The sequence below is a fragment of the Podarcis vaucheri genome, assembly GCF_965113315.1.
Source record: "Podarcis vaucheri genome assembly, chromosome: 9".
NCBI lineage: Eukaryota > Metazoa > Chordata > Lepidosauria > Squamata > Lacertidae > Podarcis > Podarcis vaucheri.
The window spans coordinates 30,570,186-30,588,474 of record NC_138767.1 but is presented as its reverse complement, the minus strand read 5'-3'; the positions used below and the strand labels follow the sequence as shown (position 1 = coordinate 30,588,474).

General features: G+C 40.5%; 1 protein-coding gene across 2 annotated transcripts in view; it reads right to left on the bottom strand.

Moving 5' to 3' along the window:
• Positions 1-1,904: 1,904 nt before the first annotated feature.
• AFG2A (AFG2 AAA ATPase homolog A) overlaps positions 1,905-18,289 on the bottom strand; it is a 153,740-nt gene continuing 137,355 nt past the window's right edge. For both annotated transcript variants that reach the window (XM_082236911.1, XM_082236912.1), the window contains exon 16: positions 1,905-4,612. In XM_082236911.1, the coding sequence (XP_082093037.1) occupies positions 4,436-4,612 (177 nt within the window). In that variant the 3' untranslated portion in view covers positions 1,905-4,435. The remainder of the gene's footprint in view (positions 4,613-18,289) is intronic.

Genomic DNA, 18,289 nt, shown 5'->3' with positions numbered 1-18,289 from the left:
TCGCCCAAAAATACATTATATGATCACGTAGTTATGCACCTAGAAAAAGTTTACAATGCATTTGCATGCACGCACAAAGAAACAGAGTCTCTTTATACACACAGGCAAGGAACATGCAGAGACATACAGTTCCTCTCACACTCATACAGAAAGCTCTCCCTCCATCTGACTCTGCTGCAGCTGCCACAGCTATGGCTATTGCTGGGCTTCTAATTTTGCATTGCACATGGACGCACAGAGGGGAAGCAATGGAAAACTAGGTGGGTGTAAGAAATCTGACTTTTGTCTCCCTCGCACAGCAAAAGCACCCAAACCAGCCAGGGAAGTCTGTATGCTTTTATCTAATCAAAGAAGAATTCTGATTATGTACTTCATTCACCAGTTTATATTCCTATAACTTCCATCAAAACCTAAATGTTCATGCCATTTATTTACAAAAAGTTCAGCTGTAACCTGAAGCTTCAAGTGAGACCACCATGGAAAAACAGACATCTGAAACTGCCCCTTCCCTTTTGCTGAAAAAAGTAACTACCTAGAGGTAAACCTTCCTTGGTTTTTTTAATAGTTGGGAAATAATTTACTGCACCAAGGATTTAGCCTCACAATGGTAATATTGTGGTCAAAGAAGTCAAAAGATCCCAAAGCGTTTTGTAGATTTGAATGCTGAAGGTGGGCTATATAGGATTTTTCTCCTGATGACAATATACCCATAAACACCCTCCATCCCTTCCTTAATCTATCCCTCTCTTCCTTGCTAATTTCTTTCCACTCATGATAATAAGGGGAGGGGGGAATCCTCCTGTTTTAGAGATTTATGCTCATCATAATCAATGTCTTGCAAAATTGGTGCAAAAATAAAAATCCCCAGCACTTGTGTTGTCTTCCAATTCTTTCTGGGAAATGAGAAGGCAGGGCGGGGCTTAACAAAGCTTTCTGTGGTCAATTGTGTTATCGAGGCACTTGGCACTACCAGCTGATTCTGATTTACTATTAATCTCTCAGGAAAATAAAACACTCCTTTGTAGTTAAAAGTCTAACCAGTTACTACTGTGCGTTTTCTCTCAGTAAAAGCAGCTTTCACACAAAAAATGCACATAGTGAAAGCCTTGAATAGAATCAGACGGCGATAACTAGTTGTTTGAGTGTTGCTCAAAGCAAATCAATCAGTTTAAGCAATATTTCTCTTAAGTGACATAAATGCAACACATATTATCAGGTTTGTGCTTCTAAGCTCAGTGATGTCCAGAAAAAGGACATGCTACATGCTTGTGACAGTATCTCCAATACCGAGAATATGTAAAAGTGCATCACTGTTTTGACAGTGGTTTCAAAACTACAATAAGCAAACATCAAAACAAAATGCCATTTTGAAATATTACCTTGGGATTGTGGTTCTTTTATACCAAAGGAACACACAGAAAGATAGTGTAAGAACACAATTGACCAGTCTGGCAAATTCAATTGGGCAAATGCATCAAGACTATTTCAGTCTTTTTAGGGGGTGAAACTAAATTTTTGCAAATTTCTCCAGCGAGCGATCTTAAAAATACAGTATGTGTTTGGGAGTGAGGAATTCAAAACTGCTATTATTTTTGAAGACAACATTTAGGCTTATGATCTACCTTTGATTATAAAGCATATAAACTGCTTTCGGAAAATCAAATAATTTTATCTTCTGAAAATTCCAGGTAATGCTAAATAAATAAATACAACAGTAAGTACTTGGCAATAATTTTTAATTATATCTATGCCATTTTACACACATTTTTCTTATGAAGCAAAACTAAATTATATGAATTTGAATTCCCAAGTCATGTTATAAAATTTTAGCACTCCTCATCTTTGGAATTAGAAAGTCGAAAAATCCAACCTACCTACAGGCATCGAAAAGAAAAGAAGAACAGTTTAGCAGTTTCTAAATTAGTATTTATTAATTACACAAAAGCAAGATTAGGGTTCATCGAAACAGTGCCTTTGGGTTTTTCCTTTTACTTCTTTAAAATAAATCCAGCGTTTGATGCTCCATCGTCATATTTGGAACAGTAGCTCAATGTCTTTTAATGGGGGGGAAATGCAATTTAGGATGAGGGTGAAGACAGATGAAATGTTTTCAGCATGGTGGAAGTGGTTTGAACACATAATTGCTCCATTTGTTTTCAGGGCAGTGAAATGGGCATTGAAACTACATCCATTTCTGTCTTCACCCTTACGAAGCTCCTAAGGACACTTACATCAGTGCTGGTCTGTCATCTTTGGTCTGATAGGGTCATCTTTGTTTTGCTTAAAGGAAGTATTTTGAGTACTGTCTAAGGTTATATGGTCAAATGTATCCATGCAATCCCCCCCCCCCCAGCCACTATTCCAATCTTGGAGAGAATATTGAACTTTCCAAGGTATGTGGTGGAAGTGGCGCTGAAACATTTCAGATGAATAAATTACCTGTTGTGTGGTGGGGGTGGAATTAGATGAACAATTTTGCAACTAAATGTTGTATATACATTGGGAAGATGTCCCTGGGAATGACTTATCAATCCTATGCATGTTTAGTTGGAAGTATATTTCACTGTTTCCAACAGGCTTAACTTCCAGGGTGTGGGTAAGATTATGGCATCAGCATATGGTGAAAGTGCTGGAAAGGAGACAAAAGGCTGTATTTGTCCTGCGTTTTGTAGGAGCAATGGGATGACTGCCCCCTCATCTCTCCACCCCTGCCTAAATCCCAAATCCTCCAACCGTCCGGAACTGGTTTTAAGGATGTGCAGAGCACTGTTCAGCCTTCCTTTGATGGAAGTTGCTGATATGGCCCACATAACTCTTAAATAGTTTTGTAGAAAATGGAATTTCAGGGAACTCTTTTTTGCTTTTATTGCACTTTGGTGGGAGAGAAATGATATACAAGTTTTAAGATGGAATGAATGAAGGTAAACTGCAAGATAAAATGTAAAGAACAGCACGCGCGCGCACACAACTCTGATATGAATTCCCATAGATGGAAATGTTATAAAATTATGATTAAAATTTTGGCAGCAGCAACTCAGGTATGATTGTTTTTTTACTTAAGGGCAGGCATGATGCCTCCTGCACTTTCCACCACTGCTCCAACTCAAGCCAGGTACATTTCAGGTTATCAAGTTTCACAACAGGAATTTGGAAGAAAAAGACCTAGCAATCTTTGCCAAATGCAATGTCTCTATTGAGTGACTCACTCTGTTGCCCAGATTTTTCCTAATTTGGGTACAACAGTTGGTACCTGAAATAGACCTGATTAGAATGTAGATACTTAAGGCCCAGGATGAGTAAGAAATCCAAAATAGCCATCTGAGCAGGACCAGCATGTGGGAGAGAATGAAAAAAGAAGAGGAGGGAAGTGTGCCAGCAAACCTGACAAATTAGCGAGTTCTTCTTCGTGTAAAGCCTGCTGGGCCATCTTAAGGAGTGGCAGCAACAAACTAGGAAGTCTCTCTAAGCACGCACGTGCTCTGGCAAGTATGAGTGCATAAACATCTTTCCTGAGCTTCGTGTTCAGGAAGCGCATTGGGCTTCGTGACAAGTTACACCCAGAAACAGTGTTGGCTTATTTGAACACCTCTCATGGAACTAGGGTCCTGGAAAAATCTGGCTTCCTCTTCCCTTTTGTTAAGGGTGGGCTGTGGGTAGTGGTCTTGAGAGAGTCAGGAGTAGGAACTGGGAGCCAGGAGAAAAGGGCAGTCAGGTTCTATGGTTAAACTAGAAGGCAGGACCAGAGATCATATCAAGCACCAGGATAATTCCACGTCCCTGGCTTATGCAGCACTATTGCAAAAAAACACTTGTTGTGGTTGGGCCAGGTGGACAAAAGACGACGAGCCAGTGTGGCATGTCTTGTATCGGGAAGTTTTTAATGTTTGATGTTTTAGTATGCTCTGATAAGTGCTGTGAGCTGCCCAGAGTGGCTGGGGGTATAAATAATAGAATAATTATTATTATAACACCAGGCCACTCTGCAGTGGGACTAAACTAAAGTTCATGCTGCTTCTGAAGCAGGAAGGTGTGGGAATTAAAGGGGGTTTAAAGAGATCTGATGAGCACCCTCAGTCTTTGGAGGCCAGCTGTGAAGAGTTTAGGGTCCTTAGCCTGGCTATGGAGCATCCTTTTGGATAACCTGCCCAAACTTGTGGGTTCCTGAGCAAGGTTGGGTCAGGTAGGTCTCTTTATTTACTTATCTGTGGGGAGCGGACAGGAAAATTTCTGGGACACAGAAGAAAGGCATGGAGTGCCACATATGGCACCTGAATTCAAGTTCCCCCCAACTCTGCTTTAAATTATTTGTGTTAGTTCTAAAGCAGAGAAGGGGAACCTGTGGCCTCCATACATTATTGGATTACAGCTATTCAGCTTATAAAAGAGCCCATGGAGTCACATTATACAATGTACAATTGTTAAATAAATCAGTTTCTCAAAGTGAATGTAGCCCACTCTGTTGATGATAGCCGTCATAGAACTTCTGCAGAGAATCTGGAATTCGAGGAGTCACAATAGCTAAGGCTTGTTGGAAATGCCGTCCCATAATGCATTTTGCTTGTATATCTTCCTGAAGGGCAAGAAGCGCAGCTTCCCTACAAACCGCAGTTATCTGAAAAAGAAATATATGTATTTAAATAACAAGATTTATTGCTGGAACATTTTATCTGCTGAGGACTGGTGGCAGAGGACAGACGCAGAATGAAACAGAAGGCCACATTCATAATTTTCTTGAGTATCCATGGAAGCCTCTGCAAAAAATTGTTCCAAGCCTGGCAAAATCCACCAACAACACATTTACGTTCTGATGTTTGTTATTGCAGCATACACTGCCCTCTTATATAAATAAAATATGCATATGGCAGATGCTCAATTAAAAATACACCAACTGATGGCAAACAATTCATTAAGCATTCCAGAAACGAGAGAAAGACTATCAAATCATTTGTGGCTGCTTTCTTGTCTCAAACTGTAACTTTAAAAAAAAGGTGGAGGGAAGGGGGAAGGAAAAGCATACAATTCAAAAAGAGAAGCAGGAAGGAAGAAAAAGTGTGGAAAAGAAGACTACTAATATCTTAAAGCCTGAGATGGGTTTTTAAGCTCTCTGGACTTCAGACAGCGGAAACAGCCTCATGTTAATGTCATTCTAAAGACACATTACTGTGGTGAAAAGCGCTTGAGGAATGAACAGGGGGACCACGATTTTCAGTGTAAGAGGGAAAACAGTGATTGATATTGACTGCACCCTTGTGTGTCTAAATGAAAGAGCCAGCTGAAATGCATTTGTCAGCCATTCAGTATATTTTCCTTGTTTGTTCACTTGCTGAAAAGACTTCCACCGCCCATGCAGGACTAATGGCTGCCAAAGTCTTTTAGTAGCTTTTTAGGGGATTTAGCATGTGTTTAGCATGCCTTCAGAGAAGAAGAAGAAAAAGCATGGATTTGGACATCTTTGTCAAGTTACTACAATATTGCTGTTAGTTCTGATCAGTGCTCTGCTGTTCTGCATTTTAATGCTTTAGAGCACAGTGAAGACGTTAAAGCAAAAAAGAAAAAAGGAATCACACACATTGACATCTCACAGGTTAAAGTCTATGTATGCAAGTTAACGGAGGGAGCACAGCCACAGGAACCCATGTTTATTAGTTCCTAAACTCAGAAAACACCCCACAAAGCCTGATAATTTCTCAAGTAACACATAGAGTACTTTGATATGTTTTCCTTGTTTGCGCACTTGTTTTTTTGACACCAAAAGGCAAACCTTTCACAGAAAGTCTTATTCATGCCATTGCATTTACAACTCAAAATGAACATGAACATCAAAAATCAGAATTGTGTGTGAGCAATATATTCTTCCATTGGTCGCATGAACTCAAAGGTCACATGAAGAACACTCACAACCAGCTTTTCTGCTACGTACTTCATGCTTCCAGTGATTACGTCAGGGGTTGTCAACCTGGCCCCTACCGCCCACTAGTGGGCGTTTCAGCATTCTAGGTGGGCGGTAGAGGGTTCTATGGCACAAGCGAAATCCTCCTTCCATTGAGCACTGGTGGGCGGTAAGGAAATTCTACCATCAAGAAAGATGCATTAGTGGGCGGTAGGTATAAAAAGGTTGACTACCCCTGGATTACGTAAACAGTGGTATAGGAAAAACCAGTAATCAAAACTTGGGAACTCCCAGAAACTGAGAACAAGAGGTACACAGTGTTGCGACACTGCATCCAGTCTCAGAGCACCTGTAACAGGATGATGGAGGTCTGCCCAGCAATCTAAGCAGGGGCATTTGAGTAACAATGACACATACATATCAAGCATTAAAGTATTTGGATTATTTCTGAGAGACTGATCCAGTGTGGCCTGTGATGCACGGCCTTCACTGGAGAAGATGCTAATGAGGATAGGTAATAGATGAATCGTACATGTGAGCAAGATGTTCAAGAGGGATGAAGCCTCAAAATACAGAATGGGAACAAACTATGCCCTTGGAATAGAATAGAATGGAATGGAAATGCAGACAGCAGTGAAGAGCAGAGACATCTGTACTCCTATGCACTCTATCATGCACACTAAGCCAAAGTACTGTGGATGACATGCAGCAGCTCATGGCTTAGCACATGCAGCTGCCAGTGAGCGGTGGAGGCTCAGCACTGCAGGATGCAGGCAGAACATGCAGGCTCAAGCAAGACTCTTAACCTCTAAAATTCCCAGCCAGGTCATTCATGCAGTTCAGCAAGCCTACTTCCCACAGCTTGTAGCCCTGAGAAAGAGGCAGTTGCGGCCAGCTAGCAGCAGCCATCCCATGTCAGGGGCAGCAGTGAGTGGTGTGTATACATGTGGGTGAGACACAATGTTTGCCTGTCTGTCTCAAGACAGTCACATCCCACATGTCAGCATGCAGGCAGAGAGCAAAGGCGCTGCTTCCTGCATGTTCAATTTCTGAAATGCTTACTATTTGCTCATCTACAGACTGTAGCTTGGATCACTAGTGATCCCTCAACATGCATTTTCAGCTCTCGGTGTTGTGTATTACCTGACTATCTTTGACACAAGCTAAGCCTCATCTGTAAAATGGGCAATTTTTTTCCTGGAATGTCTTCAAAATGCTTACGTCTCCAGTAATATTAAGTGTATGTATACAATGGTTGGTGACAGGAACTTTACACACAGTCATTAAATGTGCTTCTTAGATGAGCATCTTCTGTGAATTTTGCCCATTAAAAATGGGATGCCAACCCTAAGCAGCATATTGAGCCCTGCTGTTGGGCTCTATTCAGGTGCCAGAATGGTTTATTTCAAGAATCAGCAATCCTGTCTATTAGGATTCAGCCAGTCAACTATTTTGCAGAAGGGAAAACGCAACAGTGGTGATACTTGCTTTAAATGACAAGATCTAATAATAAGAATATGTTATTAGTGCCTATCATATTCCTGGGCATGTTTTGCAATACCAATCTTTGTGCACGAGCGCGCGCGCGCACACACACACACAGAACTAGAATATTTGACACTTGACATTTCAACAGGACTAACATGTCCCAGCAAAAATGCCACATGAACAGGGTGCATCACACATCCATGCAGTAGCAGTATAGCCCTAGTTTATATATGTATCAGTGGGAAATTTGTCATTTATTTTAGTGAGGCTTAGAAGACACCCGAGATGTTTTGATCTCAAATTATCTTCTAAAGTTACTAATGAGTAAAAAAGAACACACAGAATAGAGACCAATAGTAATATTTAGAGAGGGGGTTCTAATTGTGTCGATCATTTTCAGCTTCCTAGGTGAAAAATACTCTCAGGTATCAGTTATTATACTCCTGAAGCCATGGACTGATAACCTAACAATTCATCTGTCAGGATGAATCAGATGAGATGAATAGCTGATTCAGCTTGCTTGAGTCAGGTCCATTGTGGTTTTAAGCACTAACTTTTTTCCAAAGGGCTGAAAGTCCTTTTCAGCTTCTTTGTATTTGAAGTGCTCCAAAAAAAAAACCTTTAAAGAATATCGAGAGACGGGGCGGGCAGGGTGGTAGTGGGGAGAAATGAGCTTCTGTGTTTAAAGTCTTAGGTATTTTTTAAGAGTGGCTTGGTTAATGCATCTTCTGCCGGGAACACCTGTGAACTATTGAATTTAATTGGGCTGCAGCTGGTGCAGATTGTATGTGCAGCGACTGGCAGCCCGATAAGCCCGTCTCTTACATTGTGTTGCATTTTCCTTTCCCTTTCATTCAAGCTTGTCATCCCCCCCCACCCCCCACCCACCCCCAGATGGTTACAACAGACCGTGTGAGAAAGGGATTAGGGACCTGGAGCAGATTGGCATCCTGTGGTGGTTTGTGAATAGTGCAAATTGTGGAGCTTTCCCGGATGACGACTACCTGCAAGAGTGCGGGCTAGCTTGCCGCACACACACTCCTAAGCACGTCTAAAAGTAGGATTAGAGAGTGGGAACATCAGCTTTCCCACTCAGCATGAAGGACCGTGAAAAGGCTTCAGAATTAGACCTTTCAAACAACGATGAAACCCCAAGGGTCCAATCTGAAAAGGTACCCCCCAACTCAAGTCTTTTCTGTGACTGACTCTTACTAAATCAGTCGTATGCACCTGCTTACATCACAAATAAGCCCTCATCACAAATAAACCCCAAATCCAACCCTGAATAAAAAAAGTCAACATAAAGGAGAGGAAGTTTAAGGCTGCCATGGTTTCTCTGGACAAGGAATTAGGAGGTCAAAAATCATAATTTGTTACTTAAGATATCTCTCCTACATCCTGCTAAGAAACTCCATATAACCATTGTTTTAAAAAGCCAGCTCTAGCTTCTTCTTTCACCCCCCCCCCATTCCTGAGTCTTGGAGTCCATTGTCAGCAATATGCCGATGACACACAACTCTGCTTCTCTTTTACATCTGCAGGTGTGGCAAGAGATGCACTGGACCATTGTCTTGCCTCAGTAACTGACCAGATGAGAGTCAATAATACTGAAACTCAAGCCAGATAAGACTGAAGCATTGCTAATTGGTGGTTCCCTAGACTGGATGGATATAAGGTGGTCTGCTCTTGATGGGGTAACACTCCCTCTGAAGGAAAAGGTATGAGACATGGGGATTCTTCTGGATTCACTGCTATTGCTTGACGGAGTGCCTTCCATCTACTTCAGCTGGTGGCCCAGCTGTGGCCCTATATGAACAGCAATACTCTAACTTCTGTTGTCTGTGCTCTGGTAACCTCTAGGTTAGATTACTGCAACACGTTTTACATGGGGCTGCCTCTGAAGATGGTTTGGAAATTTCAGCTGGTGCAGAATTCAGTGGCTAGGTTGCTCAACTGGGCAAGATGCTTTGAGCATGTAACTCCAATTCTTCCTCGACTACACTGGCTACCAATGAATTTTCAGGTCCAATTCAAAGTGCTGGTTATGACCTATAAGGTCTTAAACAGCTGAGCACAGCAACACTCCTTCTTGCTCCATATGAACCAACCCAGACCCTGCAATCATAATCCGAGGCCCTTCCTTATGTGTCTCCTCCGTGAGAGGTCAGGAGCGAAAGGGGAGGCCAATGAATAGCCGTATGTCAAAACTGAGCCCTTCTATTTGATCTTACTGAACGTATTAAATTATTAAGCCTAGAGGAAAACACACATATAGGATCTCAGAATTCCATACCAGCTTTGAAGAAATACTGAAATTATCAACAAAATAGTAGTAATTTATGCCCTAGAGCCACAACTGAAGGCTAAGTGGCTTTGGGAAAATATTGTCATATGAACTTAAGTTTACAGCTTTCACAAATATCACATGTACTTTATAAAAATAAGATCCGTTTTGTGTCTATATGCATGCTTATCAAATATCCACATGATACTTGTTTATCTCTACTGATGCTTATCTAGTTGTCATGTGTTTGCACAGACCCAGTAAATGAGAGACAGATGAACTGTGTTCCCAGAATTAACACATGGACCATGCAATAAACAGAGAAGATTATTTGTGTTAGGCTTTTTATGGGGTTATGCCAAATCCTTGTACACTGCATAAAGGGTCTTTTAGAAAGATCATGCTCATTCTCAACCATTCTGATAAGAATTAACACCCACAGGGTTTGTTCTGAATGTAGCTACAAGCCTAGTTTCCTTTTCTTCTGTTTGTGATTTTTCAACTATACATGAAACCTTTCCAAGCAATATATTAAATGTAAATTCCAATTTAACATTTGTAACTACAAGCTCTAAATGCAGCTGCTTTCCAAAACATACTGATTTGATACAGATCCCATCATTCTGGCAAAGGCATGGCAGGACTGCACCTTTAACAAAAGAATTCTGTAACAAAAACAAGTTTGCACATGCTGGGATGGAATATTTTTAAACAACATGCCCTGCCAAGTGCTAGTTTCAGCTGTATTTGTGGAACATAACTGCATACATGCACTTCAGAATGAAACTCAGTTTCATTTCTGGAACCCATCTTCGGAATAATTATTTTTTTGAGAAAACCTCTACAAATTAATCCACACATTCACTTTAATACCCTTGTGTTATCTCTAGTACAGGCACATTTATATACCTGGACATATAAGCTATTGTGTGTACTGTATGTAGGGGGGTATCACTTTCAAGACTTGGCAAATCATAGGGTCATATATCTCAGCACTCAAAGGACCTCATTGGGAAATACTTGTCAGCTGTGGTCAGCACAGTTCAAAAAGATGATGACTGATAGAGTCAAAGGCAAGCTGAAAGATGACAGACTAGAAGGCAAACCATATTTTGAAACACTGCAGGAACCAAGTATGGTTAAGCCTATGGTCAAGAAGATTAAGTGGTGACACTTTAAATAAAAAAGAAAGCAGAAGTTAAAGAATTGAAGTGTCCAGACAACAGAAGAATAGATTTATGTTCTCATAAATTCTTATTCTTAAAATAAGGTCATCAATGCAATAAGTTGCTTAAGGAAGCTATACACTTTCTCAGCCCAAACTTAGAAGTCCTATCACAGATCTCCCACATCTTCTAATTTGGCCATAACTCTTATTTCCATTGATACAATGTGTCAGAAATTAGAGCTAATTTTTAGAGATAACATTTCCCTAAGTACCAGGTTGTACACATACTATATTGATGGTATTCAGATTTTGGTGAAAGTTTGTGGCCAGAATAGGGACAGAGAAGTGTCTCCAATTTCCAACTTGCTGGAGATTTTGGGTGGTTATAGTGCATGTATCTTTTTCCAAGGAATTCATAAAAGAGTTGCCAGCTGCAGGCAACCATCCAAAACACTTTCTGGAAAGCTGAAGAGCAGGAAGATTTCCATGCTCTAAAATCATCACTGCCAGAATAGATAGTGTTCCCTCTAAGAGATGAAAGTGGCTGATTTTCTGCATTGGGTTACGAGCAGAAAAATGTGTTTTGGCCACAAGTTTGTATGCCATGATGAGAAGCAAAACACCACCACCCCCCAAATGTGGAATAACAAATCCAACTCCAACCCCCTACACCATCACTCTACAGGCAGGAAAGAGATAGCTAAAAGATGGATGGCAACGTCAGTTTTTCTTCAGGGTGTAAATCAGTGGAAATAAATGTTTTCTGCTATTAGGGGACTTAACAATTGTGTGTGTGTTTTCTTTGCACAGATCTTAGCAATTAAAGAATTCTTATAATATAGCTATTAAAAGAATGAAGACGTATGGAGGGAGGGGGCTGAACTACTAGATTGGCATGTGGATTCTAAAAAAACTGATGCATCCATGCATGGCTTTGTCAAGAACAAACTCTGTTTATCTTTGTTTTTCAGTCCCCTACCTTGTCCAACATACACAAGTCAGACAGGCATAATACCAGTACATTTCCAAGACTGTATGACGTTTGTGTTATTTTTGTGCTAAAGAGATTTGACAACATCTTTGAAAGGATCAAGGGGATCAAGCTTCAGAGTTTCTGTTGGCTTCCTTCACACAACAGTTCTATATTTACTCAGATAGGAATGTTAAAGATAGGTACATAAAACCAATGGCTTATCTGTATTGTGGATTTTATGAGAAAGGCAGTGCTATGATTCTCCAAATATGAAGTGTAGCCCAGACCATTAGGACTGCCATGATTTTGAGTTCACATGGTCTTCCCTATGAAGCATGAGTCTCATAAGCTCCATCCTTCTCATTAAGCTAGATTCTGTACTTGGAAAATGTGTAGTCATCAGACAATTCTTTGCACAGCTGCATTTCTTGTACTGTGGTTGCCTTGCAGCATCCATCTCCCAAGCTAGAACCTGGAAGAAGTAAGGGAGGAATAGGAGGATTGGAGAGAAAGTGAGGGTTCCAGTTCTTTGTGCCTACCCTAATAGCTTAGGTAGGATTAACAGGGAAGGGTTCTGGGTGTTTGCTCTTTTCCCACAACCATTTCCACAACCCTACCTAAAACCATACAGGGAAGTGTACAACTACCCAGGGAGGTAACATACAGGCAACTCCTTGGAGGTGTAAGGAGATTAATTATTGGATTCCTTCCCCTTAGCTTTACTCACCACGGAAGAAATGTAGAGGAGTTGTCGATGATTATAATAATGCTATTATTGCATGGTTATGAATGTGGAGTTTATTGTATTGTCTTTACCTTGATATTTTTGATTGTGATTTGTAAACCACTTAGATTTCTGATGAAATATGAAGCGGTTAAGTAAGTTAACTAACTTAAGAATAAAAAGAAGAAGTGACAGCAACAGCTATCTGGTTTCATGAAGATGCACTTAAAAATGTCTGGCTTGTAACTAGTATAGGGCTCTTGTGAAAATATCAAAGAAGATAAGCAAATGACACCGAGAAAGACAGAGCAGACAGGGGAGAGAACATGACCAACTGAAGGAAAGTTCAATAGCATTAGCATTTAGAAGCTTTTAAGTGTAAACATAAAGATAACTCAGATTTGCAGTCACCAGATTCAAAGACAGGAATAATTAGAACTTCAAAATGCTAAAATGCTCTGCTAACAAACACGATGCATTGGTATCCATTGCTAGTTTCCTCCAAAGATTTAATGTACTGTATAACATTCTGGATTATTAAAAAAAAACTCCTGAAACTAACATTTTCCAGTTCAGACCATTATAGAGGAAGAAAGCAGGGGGATCTTTCACCCCAAAACATATACAATATTAAAATTTCATTGCCAAACATATATGTGATGTGCTTTCCACAGTTAATTTTTAATTTCCTGACTATACCGCATGTGAAATTTTCAAATACTTTTGGCACTCATTTCATGACATATGTGCACCTTATTGCAGGAAAGCAGAGTCAGCCCAATATGGAAGCCTCCAGACTAACTGAGCAATCCCTGTGACTGTAAATGTTTCAAACTGAGTTTCAGGAAATGGCAAAACGTTACAATCCAAAAAGGATTACAAATGGAGTATAATGGTTGCCACACTCTTCCCAAAATCGGCTCCACAATAAGAGAAGGCAGGTGTTTTAGCCAGCTTACATACAAAACTGATGATTTTCTGTTCGTGTTTATAAAAGCCACAATTCATAACTGACAGAAGGCTGTAAAACTTGGCACCTTCCCTCCTACAAAAGATTTTCCCCATGTATTCAATTTATTTTGCTTTACTTTAAGTCACCCTAATTATGCCAGCATCTTCAGCTGATGATTGTATTAGTCCTGAAACAGTCCCTAAACAAATGAGAGCTTTGACTTCCATTGTTAAAAGTCCTGCTTCCAATTTTTGGAGTAGGAAATTAAATAACTTACAAATGAAATACTGGGCTTAGGACCAAACATTTGAACATTGCCCTGTCCTCTTCAGAGCAAGGAGGAAGTGGCTGCTGAAGAAGGGACAAGCCAAGAGAAATAATGTTTAACCTCAGCCCCATGTGAAAGTGATTTGAGATAATCGAAGGAGTCTGCAAATATGCTAAAAATGGGACCACATACTAACAGAAGAGCTTTACCAGGAAGTGAGAAATGCACTGGACCCTTATCTTCATGAGAGCTATGTGGGGAAAGTGCTATGGCAGGAGTAGCAGTGAAGAAATCTCTTTTTAATTTAAAACTACAAGATCGTGATAACCTGTCAAGTCCTTTTCCTGTGTCAAGGCTTGGTATACAAAGCAACATGGATTTCAATTACAGGAATGAAGGCTGCATTCCTAAGCACACATAAAAGCATAAGAACCTGCTGGATCAGGCCAGTGTACCAGACAGTATAGCATCCTGTTCTTACAGGAGCCAACCAGATGCCTGTGAGAAATTCTCAAGAAAGACCCAAGCGCAAAAGCACTCTCCCCTCCCATGGTTTCCAGCAACTGGTATTCAGAAGCATTATCCTACTGACTGTGAAGGCAGAGCACAGCCATTGTGGCTAGTAGCCACTGAGAACCTTACCCTGCATGAATCTGTCTAAGCCTCTTTAAAGCCATCCAAGTTGGTGGCCACTGCTGCCTCCTGCGAGAGTCAGTTCCATAGTGGAACTAAGCACATAGCTCTCAACTTACAGATTTGAAAATAAGGGACCAGCAGCCTCGAAAATAAGGGATCAGCAGCCGAAATAAGGGATTTTCAGAGTACAGGTATGTTCAACTTCTGAGCCCCTCCGAGCCAAAGACAGAAAGCCCAGGCAGCAGCCAAACGAAGCCTCAAGTGGTGGTTCCCACAGTGCAGCAACCCAGCAAAGGGGATGCTGCAAGGAAAACCACCGTCACCTCTCCGCTGGGAAGCACTGAGCAAAGGCGAGTCCCCAGGCAACGCGGCCAACTTGATCGGCACAAGGCATGCAAGCTGCACCCCCCATTCGTTCTTAGACTCCTTATTGGGTGAACAACGCAGCCAAGCAGCACAGTTGGAGACTCCCTCCTCCCTGGCCAGCAGGGAGGGAGGGAGAGGAGCTGCTTCCTTTGAAACCCGGGAAATTTACGGGATATCATCAATCCGAGACAGCAGCGCGACACGGTGCTGGAATAAGGGAGTTTCCCGCCAAATAAGGGATGGTTGACAGCTATGACTAAGCATTGTATGAAGAAGTGCTTTCTCTTATCTGTCTGGTATCTTTCAACATTCAGCTTCATTGGATTTCCATAAGTCCTACCGCTCTCTATTAATTTTATCCATGCCATTGCAAACTTCTATCATGTCACCTCTTACTCACCTTTTCTCTAAACTAAAACATTCCATATACTGAGAAATACAACCCATTAAGTTCCATAGGACTTGTTTCTGAGGAAACACACACAAGGTTACACGGTAAGCTTATTTTTTAAAAAATTAGACTAATTTCCATTGTTGAAGAAGTTTTCAAGTTACACAGGATGTTTTTAACACTCACGTTTTACATGTGAAAGCCACAGAGCCTGATATTCAAATAACACAAGTTCAGCCACCATATATGCCACAGGGGCCACCCAACCGCCTGCAATGCATGAACCTAAACACGCGGTCCAAGCTGAAACCATACTGGACCCTGCTTAGCTTTGCAAATGTGCTAGCTGTTTTATTGCTGCACCACCACTTAGTCATCAAAAGCTCAGTTTGGAAATTAAAATTACTGATAAAATCAGATGCTAGAAACAAGTTAGTCTAAGTTTTTTTTTAAAAAAAAAATGTGAATAAATTCAGCAGTTTTAAAAATATGAATTATAAAGCACATGCCAAATTTTCATGACTAGGTAAGACTTGCTTAAACAAAAAAGTTCTTAGCAGGTGCCAAAAGCAGTACAGCAAAGGTGACAGAAAGTTCCACAGAGTAGGTACTGCCACACTGAAGGATCAGTTCCTTGAAAGTGTATAACAAACGTAATATTGTCACTTATAAATACTTGCTATTGTAACCTAATTGGGAATCAGATTCCCTTGTTGATCTATCGCACCAGAGATCTATATACTACCAGTAGTAAAGGACAAAGTGGTGGGACAGAGGCTTCCCACAATGACCAAACAGATGGTTCTAGGAACACCATAAATAGCTTTCTGTCTTGCTTTAGCTCTCAGAGCTTGATACAAAGCAGCCCATTGGATCCAAACTTGTAGGTGCCAAATAACACAACAGATGTGGGGATCCTATTCTAGTTCTATGTTTTTGCCACCTTCAATCAAAGGAAAAGACTATCCTTTTGTAATTTAATATTCGAATAATTTAACAGTTAATATTTTTCCATATAGTACAGAGGACAACTTAAAAACCAAACATATATAGTAGCCAAGAAAGAAACCATCTGGGCAGATAACAGACCTGAATTTTAATGTATTTTGGTCTATGATGGTATCAAGCATCCAGGTCTTACGGGGTGATAAACTATCCCCACCCCCGAATGTTTCCACCATAAATTCATTTACACTTATGCCTGTAGATAAGCTGGCCCAATGTTGTTTTAGTATTCAGTTAAGCAGCAAATAATTCAATTTTGCTTGTGGGAAACTATTTCCTAAGTACCTCCTGCTACACACTGTGCTAGCAGTGGTTGTGTAAGAAATTAATTAAAGTGTTCCTGTTGCAAAACGTTCTGGAGAATGAACAAAAGCACAGTGAAATGCAAATAAACAAAGGAGGGTAAAATATGCTTACCAAATGTTCAATTTTTTGGCTGGGCTATATACTAATTTTTGCATTAAAGGCTTCCATAATTAAAAACAAAACAGCAGCAGGAGGAAGAGGAGGCAGTGCAAGCAGCAGGGATAGGCTATCCTCAATTCAAGACCTGGGTCAGGATCCTAAGAGCTACTAGCCTGGGTCCTATCCGCTCAACAGCCAGGGCATCCTGGCTGGGGGTTTTGATTTTTTAATATAAGCATCTAACCATAAGGATGTATCATAAACTAGTTTTTAGTAATTCCCTCTATTTGGTATGGGCTGCTGCTGTTCCAAGTGGGCAGGATAATCTAGTTTATGGAACAACTTGCACAGTTCTCTGGATGTGTACCCCAGGGAACTTCGCTCCACCAAACAGGCTTCCCATGTGGAACCTAGACTGTGTAGTAATGGAGACATCAAGCTGTTCACGCTTTTAATTAAATTGAACACATTGTTACATTTTCTCAGAATATTTATTTACTCAGAAAAATAATGTACACACACACACGGTTCATCTGGAAGCTGTATCATTTTTCTGGTTTCATAAACATAGGATGACAAGTTTGTACTCATTAGTCAAAGTACTGGAGGACTACTGCTTTTGCATCTGGGCATTATGAAATTCTTTGTTTACATGCTGTTGCTTTGTTTATAAGGTGTAGAAAGAGTACTGACTTATATCAGGGCATTGTAACATTTCCTCCATTACATTCTGTTAAACATTCTGTTTAACCATCTGGCGTGGCAATGTAAAAGAACAAGGATTCCAGCATCCATTTCTTTACTACAGAATGTATGATCCACTGGCACAGGGGATTCATTTCCAGATAAAGGATTACAGGAAGATTGCTTTCTTACAAACTTATCTAAACACTGTCTACTCCACAACATCAACACAATATTTGATGAGTAAAGCTGTTGGCAACACCAGTGCAACATCACAAACCATTGTGATATGGTAGGGCTGCAGGCAGTGCCAATTTTGAAATCCATAGTAAAGTTGGGATTAGTACAGATTTCCAAACCAAAGGTGACATTCATATGCCATTTCATTTGCTACACTCCCTGCATGATGAAATTCTTACGTAACTTCAATCTACTTTAAAGCTCTTTGGGATCAGACAAAAGATCCATCTAGTCTAGCCTCCTGTTCCCCACAGTGGTCCACCAGAAGCTTCTAGGGACATGAAGGCAATCTCACTTTCCCATTGTTGACAACAGCAAGTGGTACTCAGAGAGGCCTTTGATTCTAGAGGTACTAATATTATTTATCTGATTTCTTACTTCCGTTTACCACAAGGTCCCAGGGTGGGTTGCAGCAATTTAAAATACAGTATTAAGATCAGTTTAAAACAAATACAGTCAAAGTAATAGAATGGGCCCTGAAAATATATGGTAGCATATAGCGATCATGACTTGTAGTCACTGAAAGGCTTATCCTCCATGAATTTGTCTAATCCTGTTTTAAAGCCATTTAAGTTAGTGGTCGTTACTACTTTCTATGGCATCAGTGTTTGTAAATTTTACACTTTAGTTTTGTATTAAATTTGCATTAATTTTGTATTATACATACATGGACTAGACAAAGCTAAGCACTCAATGGGTAAATTAGAATATGTTGATAAATCTCTCCCACTGCAATCAATGGTATGTATGCCCAGTTTGGGTTGCCTCTTCTCCATAGTCTCTACTGTGCATAGGATAGCAACATAAAGCAAGCT